The 9,898-nt window shown below is 57.2% G+C and overlaps 1 protein-coding gene and 1 pseudogene across 1 annotated transcript; both read left to right on the forward strand.

Moving 5' to 3' along the window:
• The first annotated feature begins 16 nt into the window (after positions 1-16).
• Positions 17-4,567, forward strand: LOC113222301 (annotated as a pseudogene).
• Positions 4,568-4,844: 277 nt separating this feature from the next.
• On the forward strand, positions 4,845-6,105 carry LOC111520572 (interferon-induced transmembrane protein 1). Its single transcript, XM_023183438.2, has 2 exons — positions 4,845-5,205; positions 5,756-6,105. The coding sequence occupies exons 1-2, from the start codon at positions 5,020-5,022 to the stop codon at positions 5,945-5,947; spliced, it is 378 nt and encodes a 125-aa protein (XP_023039206.1). The 5' UTR covers positions 4,845-5,019; the 3' UTR covers positions 5,948-6,105.
• Positions 6,106-9,898: the final 3,793 nt, after the last annotated feature.

The raw sequence follows: 9,898 nt of genomic DNA on the forward strand, positions 1-9,898 counted from the left end.
GTCTAGGGACAGGAAGATGGTTGGTGACCTGACTGGGGCCCAGGCCTATGCCTCCACCGCCAAGTGCCTGAACATCTGGGCCCTAATTTTGGGCATCCTCATGACCATTCTGCTCATTGTCATCCCAGTATTGATCTACCAAGCCCATCGATAGATCAGGAGACATCATTCAGACCAGGAGCTCTGCCTATAACCTGTGTCCCACGTGCTCCACCTTCCATTCCTGGTCCTGCCCCTGGAGCCGAGTCCTGTATCAGCCCTTTATCCGCACACACTTTTCTACAATGGCATTCAATAAAGTGTACATGTTTCTGGTGCTTCTGCGACTTCATCTGGGGAGGGGTCCTGCTGGTTCTAAGATTAAATGTAATGCCAAAGGTTCTTGCCTTAGCCACGCCACCAAAGAACTGGTGTGTCGGCTGCCCGCGACAAGTGATGAAGACACGGACCAAGGGAAAAAGAAACTGTAGGCTTTATTGAGCAGAATGACTGTACAAAGATTCCACAGCGTGGAAGGGGTCCCAAGCGAGTAGCCACTGCTGATTTTGGGTGATTGCCTTTTAAACTCTTTAAGGCGGGAAATACATGCAGCGGGAAGATATTACCAGAGCAAGAAACAAAGGCAGTAAATTGTTTTGTCACGTGTCTTAGATATTGAGGAAAACCGGAATTGCAACTTATGTTTTATCTAATTGTATCTATTTTATGACCTTGCAGCACATAGCAAAGGAGACAGGATCTCACAGGACTTTACAAAGTATGTTCACAAAGAATTGGAATTGGGAGCATAGATAAGGTCTGCTGGTCACAGAAAAAGGGGTTTTTAACGTTCCTTTTAGTTTTAGGGGAGGGGGAAGGAAGAGGGAGAGAGGACACAAGGAAGCTTACAGCAGAATTTTCGCTGTTTATAGCTTTCTTGGGAAAGAAAACACATAAACAAATCCTGGTGTTAGGAATACTTTAGGCATATATCTTCAATACTATTCATCTAGGACCTAAGGAAGAGCCAATGCAGCAGATGGGGGTTTCACAGCTTTCCGAGCCCCTACTCGACCCAGGACGCCCAGCTGGCCCCTCCTTTCATGAGCAGTGTGGTCAGCCCCTGCACGGCCCCTTCTGGCCTCTGCAGCTCTTGGGGACCGGGCAAGTGCTCAGGCCTTCTGGTTTCGGGCCTCCTGCTGTGGGCAGCAGCTGGACCCAGGACCCTGGGAGGAGATCCTGTGTCCTGGAAGTCTCAGCTCCGACTCAAGGTGGGCTCTTTTCGGGAACGTCAGTGCTGAGTCCGGGACATCCTGGGCCCAACCATACGCTCTTGGCCTGCCAGCAATCCAGGCTGTCGGCTCAGGACAGAGGGAAGGGCTGGAGCCCCCAGCAGGGCCAGGAAGGGGCAAGGTGGCACCGGCTCCCCAGCTGCTCCCAGACCCTGCTCTGTGGTGCTGGGGACCTGGCTTTAGATCCTCGGGGTGGAGGGAGCACCCAGCTGTCTGGAGCAGCCAGTGCTGCAGATGTGGGCAGCTCAGGCCCTGTGGGAGGGAGGGGGCTTTGTGCCCAGGGCAGCAGCTGAAGGAGCCCCGGGCCTCGTAGCCCCTCCTGGGTGACCCAGGTGCTGCTTCGTGGCAACTGCCGCCTCCAGTCCAGCGGGTATCGTCCCGCTCCCCCGCGGTGGGGGCAGCACAGGAGGAGTGGAGCTGCCCTCATGGAAGTTACCTCCACCCGGGTCTGCCCCCTGGACACACACCCCGCCCCGACCTGGTTACAGCTCCCTTCCCCGGTTCGGTCTCCGGTGTGGGCGTCTGGGGTGCCCCGTGGGCAGCCGCGGGAGGAGCTGGGGTGACCACGCGCGCCGCCGCCCCGCCGTCCACCCCCGACTCCAGGTCTGCATCTACTCCCCCTCCCCACCCTCACCCGCCCCAGACCCGGAGCCGCGCTCTCGGCCCAGGGGTCCAGGCGCCGCATGGGCGAGGCACGCAGAGGAAGCGCCCTCTCCCCCTCGGGGGTCTCCCGGAGGTGAGTTCCAAAGGGGGCGAACTCCGAAGCGGGTCCCGGGCGGGAGGCGCGCGGCCCCGCCGGGCGGGGAGGGAGAAGCGGCGGAGGCGGGAGCTCAGCGGCGCCCCTGGCGGCGGCCGGCGCAGGTGCAGGTCCCGGAGGAGGCTCCGCCCGCAGCCCGGACCCCGCGGGGTGGGCGGGACGCGGACCCTGAGACCCGCCGCGCATGAAGAGCACGGGAGTCCCTCTCCTCCCCCTCGGGCACGCCCCGGCCGAGCCTTCCGGCCCTGCTCTGGGGCTCCCACCTCCCCTTCCCCCGCGGGGGGCCGGATTTCCGCGTCTCCGGGGCCCCTCCCTGGGCAGCGGTTCCAGCCTGAAAACAGGAGTGACCTGTGGGAGGACTTGGTGGTCCGGGAATCACCCTGGGAGCCCGGTCCTGTGACCCCATAATGGGTTCTCTTTGCGCTCCGGGACAGAGCCCATGGGTCGCATCGGGGCAGGGGACTTGCAATAAGGAAAGTGTAATTCGCGCAGAGCCGGCTGCCGGGGAGACCGGAGTTTTGTTATTACTCAAATCCGTCTCCCCCAAAACGTGGGGATCCGCGTTTTGAAGGACGATTTGGTGGGTAGGCGGCCAGTGAGTCAGGAGTGCTGACCGGGCCGGTTGGAGATGAAGCCTTGGGGAGTCGAAGCTGTCTTCCTAACCCTAACCCAGCTCCTGGGTAGGGGCCACAGGACCAGAGGAGCCAGATTGTGGGTCTGGGTGGTGTCAGCTGATCCACCGAGTGCAGGGTCTGTAAAGTATCTGAAACTCTGATCCTAGGTTCTACAGTCGTGCTGTGATCCTCGGGAGCAACTTGGGGGCTGGCGGGGTCAGAATCTTCCATCCTCCAGCTGCGTGACTCCTAAACCATCATTTCTAATCTTGCGGCTAATGTGTTAGTCCTGCAAAGGCGAACTAGTGCCCAGGCAGGAAGGGGGCTTGTTCAGCCTTCATCGATAAACGTTTCTCCCCAGATCAGTTTAGGCGAAGCCCAGGGATGAGCAAGGACAGCTTGGAGGTTAGGAGCCAGACGGAGTCGGTTAGGTCAGACCTCCTTCACTGTCGCCATACTCCCAGTGATGACTTTGGCAAAGGTGGTTTCACTTCCATGCCTGCCCCTCAGAATCCTGCCTCCCTCTTGTGCCCTGCAGTTTCTTCCTCCCTAAACCACAAAACACCTTCCACAGGAAATTGGAGCCCCTCCCCACTCTGTAGTCACGGGTGGCCTTTGATAGGAGGTCACAAAGCCTTGCAGGGAGTTTGTTTAGGCAGCCCTCGGTGTCTCAGATCAGGCTCCATCCACATCCACCCCTGGCTTGCCGGGACCCGGCCACAGTTTGGTCTAAGTGGCCTGGGATGTGATTGGGGCTGGCAGTGGCCTGTTGGGGATTGGGTGGAGGGTGGCAGGGTTGGTGTGCGATTTGGGGAGGCCCAGCAGTGACTCCCAGCAAGGGCCAGGGCTAATTCTTTTTTTGTTTTGGCTGCAATGGGTAGGGAGGGGCTGATGGTTTTGGAGCGCAGTTTTTGAGATGGAAATCTGCTAATGCTCCCGTCTGAATAAAGGCCAAATAAAGCCCTTTCCTTCCTCAAGTCAGTGTCTGAGGGTTTTGTCTGTGACTCGTCCTGCTACAATTTCTAACATTACCAGTAGTTTTAAAGCTGGCTTATTAAAGATTTTACTTAAGTCACATGATTGTGAAAAGCATTTAGGCTTTCTATTTAATTTATGGGTACTCTTTAAGTTTAAGCTAAATTTGGTAACTTGTGGCCAAAAACATGTAACGAAGCATGTGTATGCACACATAAACACACATACACACTCAAGCAAAAGTATGGCTTTTACTTCAGAACTCCAGCCATGAGATAGTCATACAAATTCATTGGTTTACACAAACAATAAAAAGAAATGGTTGGATGCAAACAGTGGATTGTATCTCTGTAGAAAAGTAACAGCAGACTTAAAGCAGGCAGAAAAGAAAGCAGGAAGAGAACTTAAGAACATTGTATTAATAATTGTAGGTCCACATTTGGGCTTTGATTTTTCCTTTATGTAATTTGCAATTGTAATTCATGATCCTTGTGCCTGAGGGCTCCCTCCTGCTACTCAGTTGACAATTCCACGTCCCTGTGAAGGGGCCCCCAGGCCTGACAACCCCAGACTCGGTTTTGTCAACCCTCCAGGTCTCTCCTGCATGGTTGCGACCCAACGCCTAGCACCCACCCAACCAAAGCCATGGGAAATGCTGGGACCCAGGAGGTAGGGGTGGCACATGTGTGCCCTGTGCTCCAAAGCTCCCCCCACAGGCCCTGGAATCCTCCGTGTGTCTCAACACAGCCCCCTCTTCAGTTAGTGCTCCCCAGAGTCCCTGTTCCTGGGCCTGGAGGGCTGCTTTAGGGCAGAAAACTTTGGCCACCAGGCCTCTGACCTGGGAGGTTTAGCCCCCAAACCCGCACAGAGCAGGACTGCAGCCCCAGGAAAAGAGCAAGGATTTCAGGACACGAGGCCTGTGACAAATGAGGTGAGGGCTTTGGGGGGATTGTCCTGGCGCCAGGAGAGTGAAGGCGCCAGTGGGGCCCTGGCAGGGGTCCTGTACTTGCTGACCTGGGGTGGAGAGAATCCAAGCCTGGGTAAAATCCCCAGGGTCCTCTACACCGAAGATTTAGGAAGTCACTAATCCTGACTTGAGTTTCTGATGAGGAAGTTCCTCCCTTTTAACCTTCAGCCTTTCCTCCCACCCTGCCATAAAGTAATTTGATCCTTAAGAATTTATTCCACACCTCATTGGTCCCCGGCTAATTCACCAATTTATAAACAACAGGAAATAGAAACTTAAGAGAAATACACACTTCAGAGAAACTGAAACTAGAGAGGAAAGCAGGGCTCACTGAGCACCGTCCCAGCATCCGGACACCACAGATCCCCTTCCCTCCACGCTGAAAACCACACTTCTCAAACCTTCACTCAACACTTCTTTCTTCAAAGCCAGAAGATGCACAAGGAGGAGCATGAGGTGTCTGTGCTGGGGACACCCCATAGCGCCATCCTCCCAAGATCCACCGTGATCAACATCCAAAGCGAGACCTCCGTGCCCGACCATATCGTCTGGTCCCTGTTCAACACCATCTTCTTGAACTGGTGCTGCCTGGGCTTCATAGCGTTCGCCTACTCCGTGAAGGTGCGTGTGGCCCCAGGGGATGCTCAGAGGGTCAGTGAGCCTGGAGCTCCACCTGCCCAGATGCTGCCTGGGGTGGGGACTCGTGTGTCCCTGTGAGTGTGAGTTTGTGTGCACCTCTGTCCCGTGTGTGCCCACGTCAGTAGCTTTGTCTGTGTGATCTGTGTGTGGGTGGCTTGGGGAATCCGCCCAGTGCAGGACTAGGAGGAGGCTCCAGGAGGCTGGGTGGCTCAGTTTGTCCCTGGCTGTCCACTAGCCCAGAGCAGTTCTCCCTACAGCCCCGTAAAAAATTACACCTTCACCTTCCAGACTGGCACCCAAGCTCTCCCAGAAAGTGAGAAGGGAACTCACAGGTGACTTCATCCCATGGTGGGGAGAACAGCCTGTGCTGGGGCCAAGGCAGAAGGAGGATGAGCCCCGAGGTCCCTGGAGAGTCAGCCTGAGTGAGGAAGGGGAGGGGGTGGTCCCTGATCTCAGGGCAGGAAAGAGCCAGGGGGAAGCTGGAGCCATAGCACCTGGCTCTCAGAGCCCTCAGCTGTCTCCTCTCCCCCAGTCTAGGGACAGGAAGATGGTTGGCGACGTGACCGGGGCCCAGGCCTATGCCTCCACTGCCAAGTGCCTGAACATCTCGGCCCTGATTGTGGGCATCCTCATGACCATCGGATTCATCCTGTTACTGGTGTATGGCTCTGTGGCAATCTACCATATTATGTTACAGATCATACAGGAAAAACAGCGTTACTAGTAGCTGCCCATAGCCTGCAACCCTGGTACTCCACTTTGCAATGCTGGCCCTCACACTGGCGCTGTTGGCCCTGTCCCCTTGGTCCTGCCCCTAGATACAGCATTTTATCCCCACACACCTGTCCACAATGACATTGAATAAAGTGCACGTGCTTGTGATGATGCTGTGACTTCACCTGGAGTGGGGGCCCTGCTGCATGATCCCAGCCTAGTCCTGAGACAGCCCAGTGTTAGCTCCTGCACAGTCGCATCCCTCCTCTGTGAAGCTCTCCCGGGGAACAGGGATGTGCTCAGAATTCGCTGGTTTCGACCTCCTGCCGTGGGCAGCAGCTGGACCAGGACTGTGGGGTGAGTGTTTCTCTGACACCAAGGTAAGGACACACTGTGTCCAGAATACCTTTGGGCCAGGACAACCCTGCCTGCCTCTGAGCTGGGTGGAGCAGCTCGTCTTGCATATGTGTGCGGCTTAGACCCTGTGGGAGGGGCAGGGGCTTGGTGTGCGGCTTAGGCCCTGTGGGAGGGGCAGGGGCTTGGTGCCTGGGGTAGCAGCTGAAGGAGCCTCAGGGCTGCAGCCCCTCCTGGGTGATCCAGGTGTGCTGGGTCCTGGCACCTGCCTCCTCCAGTCCAGCCAGGGTCTTCCCTGCTCCCCTGGGGTGAGGGCAGCCAGTGGCCCGAGGGTGGGGCGAAGCCCCCCGACTGTGGGCTGACTGCAGAAGCCAGTCAGACCCAGTGACTTCTCCACCAAGTCGGACGGAACCCAAAACTGGCTGGGCCTCCTGGGGAGAGGAGTTCCTGGGGCCAAAACAGGGCCTCACTGTGGCGGTGGGGGTCCTCCCACAGGTGCCTTGCCCCTTGGGGGATTCTGGCTCTCAGCCTGCCAGCAGTGGGACCGCGATGACAAGACCCGCCTGCCTTCTGCCTCAGGCGGCGGTACTGCAGGGCTCTCCCGGGACCTAGCTGGGGACCGACCGCCCTAACTGTCCCCCACTTCCCTCGCCGCTCACCTGCGGCGTCCTAACTGTGGGGAGCCCCGGGAGGGGGGCCATGGACGCGCATCAGGGCGCGCCCTCTCGCCGAGGGTTCCACTTTTGCCAGCGTGACCAGGGAGCGAGGCTGGCTCGGAGGTCCTGGGCATTGAGGGGAGGGCCCGGCGCCGCCGGGTCAGGGAAGGGCACTCGCTCCAAGGCAGGGAGGCCGGCGGGAGCAGCAGCCGGGCCCGGGGAGGCGGCGCAGCCAGGTGCCCAAGCCGAGGTGCGGGGTGCGCGGGTGCGGGGACTTTCCCGAGGCGGGCGGCGCTCGCGAGGGCCCGGGAGGGCAGCTTCGACCGGGAGCCCCGCGGGAGCTCGGGAAGAGGGTCCCGCCAGGGGGAGACCCCTCTGGTGCACCCAGCGAGGGCCCCGGGATCCCGCAGTCTTGAAATGTGACGGGAACTCTGAGGCGTCACGAAGGCGGAGACGCAGCGCGCGTCGTGGGTCCTGGGTGCCGAACGCCAGCTCGCCACGGCCCAGCAGCGCGGCCAGATCCCGGTCCCCACGGGCGTCGGGTGTGCGCGGACCGCGGGGAGGTTAGAGGCCCGAGCCGAGAAGTTTCCCAAACAGCACTCGCGGGAGCAGAGCTGGTCGGCCCGGCCGCCCCTCGCCGCGGACTCGGGTCCCCGTGGACAGCATCCCCTGCTCGGCCCCAGCGGCCTTGGGCCTCTCCTCCTCTGCAGGGGAGACTCGGGCCGCCGGCTCTGGAGAAGGGCAAGACCAGGCACGGCGCAGGTGCTCTGGGTCCGGAGAAGGCGGCCACACGGGGCGCGTTCACAGCGGGAGAAACCCTCCTGGGAGGGACGGGGCGGACGCTGAGCCCAGGGCGGCAGGCGCCGGAGGACACACCTGCCCCACACGGGGTGTCGTGGGACCGGCCAGGCTGACCCCGGCATGGACAGGTTTGCCTTCCAGAGGGCGGAGATTGAGAGGGGAAGCGACGGCGGGCTCTGGGTGCGGCGGGCGTTCCACCTCACCCGGAGGGTGTGTGCGGCGGGCATTCATTTGCAATCGCTGGAGGGGCCTTACTGCCCGCGAGGGCATTGCCGTGAAGAAAGGGTTTGGGAGGCGGAGGCTGCAGTGAGCGAGATCGCGCCATCGCACCCTACCCTAGCCGGGGCGGCAGAGCACTCTGCTGGGAAAAAAAAAAAAAAAAGGTTTAATAGACTCTTTCTGTCCTCTTGAGCTGAGTCGCCCCTCCCGGGTGGGACCACAGGAGCTGTCAGTTCCAGGGGAGCCATGGCTGTCGGGCGCGAAAAAAAGGGGGGGGGGGGAAATCTCAAAAGGCCAATCTTAAGCTCTCAATTACGATGACGAAAAGAGTCGAATTCTGTGAAATATTTGAAGAGATTTGTTCTGAGCTAAATATGGCTCCTGATGCCGCCCTCAGGAAGTCCTGAGAACATAGGCCCAAGGTGGTCGGGACCCAGCTTGGTTTTATACATTTTAGGGAGACATGAGGCATCAATCAAATACATTTAAGAAATACACTGAAAAAAATATATATATTGGTCTGGTCCAGAAAGGCAGGACAACACAAAGCTGGGGGGGGTGTGGGGTGGGGGGCGGCGGCAGTGCTCCAGCCTGCAGGTGAATTTAATCGTCTGGTTGATGATTGAGTCACTGAATTTGTCTAAAGACCTGGGATTGGTAGAAAATGGGTGTACAAGTTAAAATAAAGATTGTGGAGACCGAAGTTCTTTTGAAGTCTTATTTATTCTGGAGGCTTAGACGGAGTCTTGCTCCGTTGCCCAGGCTGGAGTGCAGTGGCCGGATCTCAGCTCACTGCAAGCTCCGCCTCCTGGGTTCTCGCCATTCTCCTGCCTCAGCCTCCGGAATAGCTGGGACTACAGGCGCCCGCCACCTCGCCCGGCTAGTTTTTTGTATTTTTTAGTAGAGACGGGGTTTCACCGTGGTAGCCAGGATGGTCTCGATCTCCTGACCTCGTGATCCGCCCGTCTCGGCCTCCCAAAGTGCTGGGATTACAGGCTTGAGCCACCGCGCCCGGCCTTCTTTTGAAGTCTTATAGTGGCTGTCCTTAGGAGACAATAGATGACAAATGTTCCCTATTTGGATCTTTAAAAGGTGCCCAACTGTTAATCTCCTGAGGACTGGGAGGGTCTGAAAGAAAAATATTCAGCTATGTTAATAGAGGTTCTTTTTTTTTTTTTTTTTGAGATGGAGTCTCGCTCTGTCGCTCAGGCTGGAGTGCAGTGGCCGGATCTCAGCTCACTGCAAGCTCAGTCTCCCGGGTTCACGCCATTCTCCTGTCTCAGCCTCCCCAGTAGCTGGGGCCATAGGCACCCGCCACCTCGCCCGGCCAGTTTTCTGTATTTTTTAGTAGAGACTGGGTTTCACTGTGTTAGCCAGGATGGTCTCCATCTCTTGACCTAGTGATCCGTCCGTCTCGGCCTCCCAAAGTGCTGGGATTAGAAGCTTGAGCCACCGCGCCCGGCCAATAGAGATTCTTTACAGATGCAGATTTCCCCCCACAAAGAACAGCTTTGCAGGGCCATTTCAAAATAGGGCAAAGAAACATGTTTTGGGGTAAAGTATTTTTTTATTTTCTTCCTCATATCGTAATGTTATGCCAAGGTCAGGTTGGAAAGTAAGTCATGATATACACGGTTAAATAAAACCCATCTGATGAGAATTTATGGTTTGTAGGGCGTGGCTTCCCAAGCCCCTTAGATAGGAATTTGGGCAAGATAAAAAATCAGAGTTTAGTCCCCAATCATGATGAGCCGCTGAGTTTTGGACAAGGCCTATTGTCATCGAAACAATAGCCTATATGTCTCTCAAAGTCAGTTTGGCCCCCAAAACCAGGAATAATTAAGGGAAAGTCAAGATGGGGGGTGGGTTAGCTCAGTTCACAGTTTCAATAATTCTTCTCACTGATATTGTTACAGTCGTTAGCTCCTGCG

Source organism: Piliocolobus tephrosceles, unplaced genomic scaffold, assembly GCF_002776525.5.
Source record: "Piliocolobus tephrosceles isolate RC106 unplaced genomic scaffold, ASM277652v3 unscaffolded_30432, whole genome shotgun sequence".
Lineage (NCBI taxonomy): Eukaryota > Metazoa > Chordata > Mammalia > Primates > Cercopithecidae > Piliocolobus > Piliocolobus tephrosceles.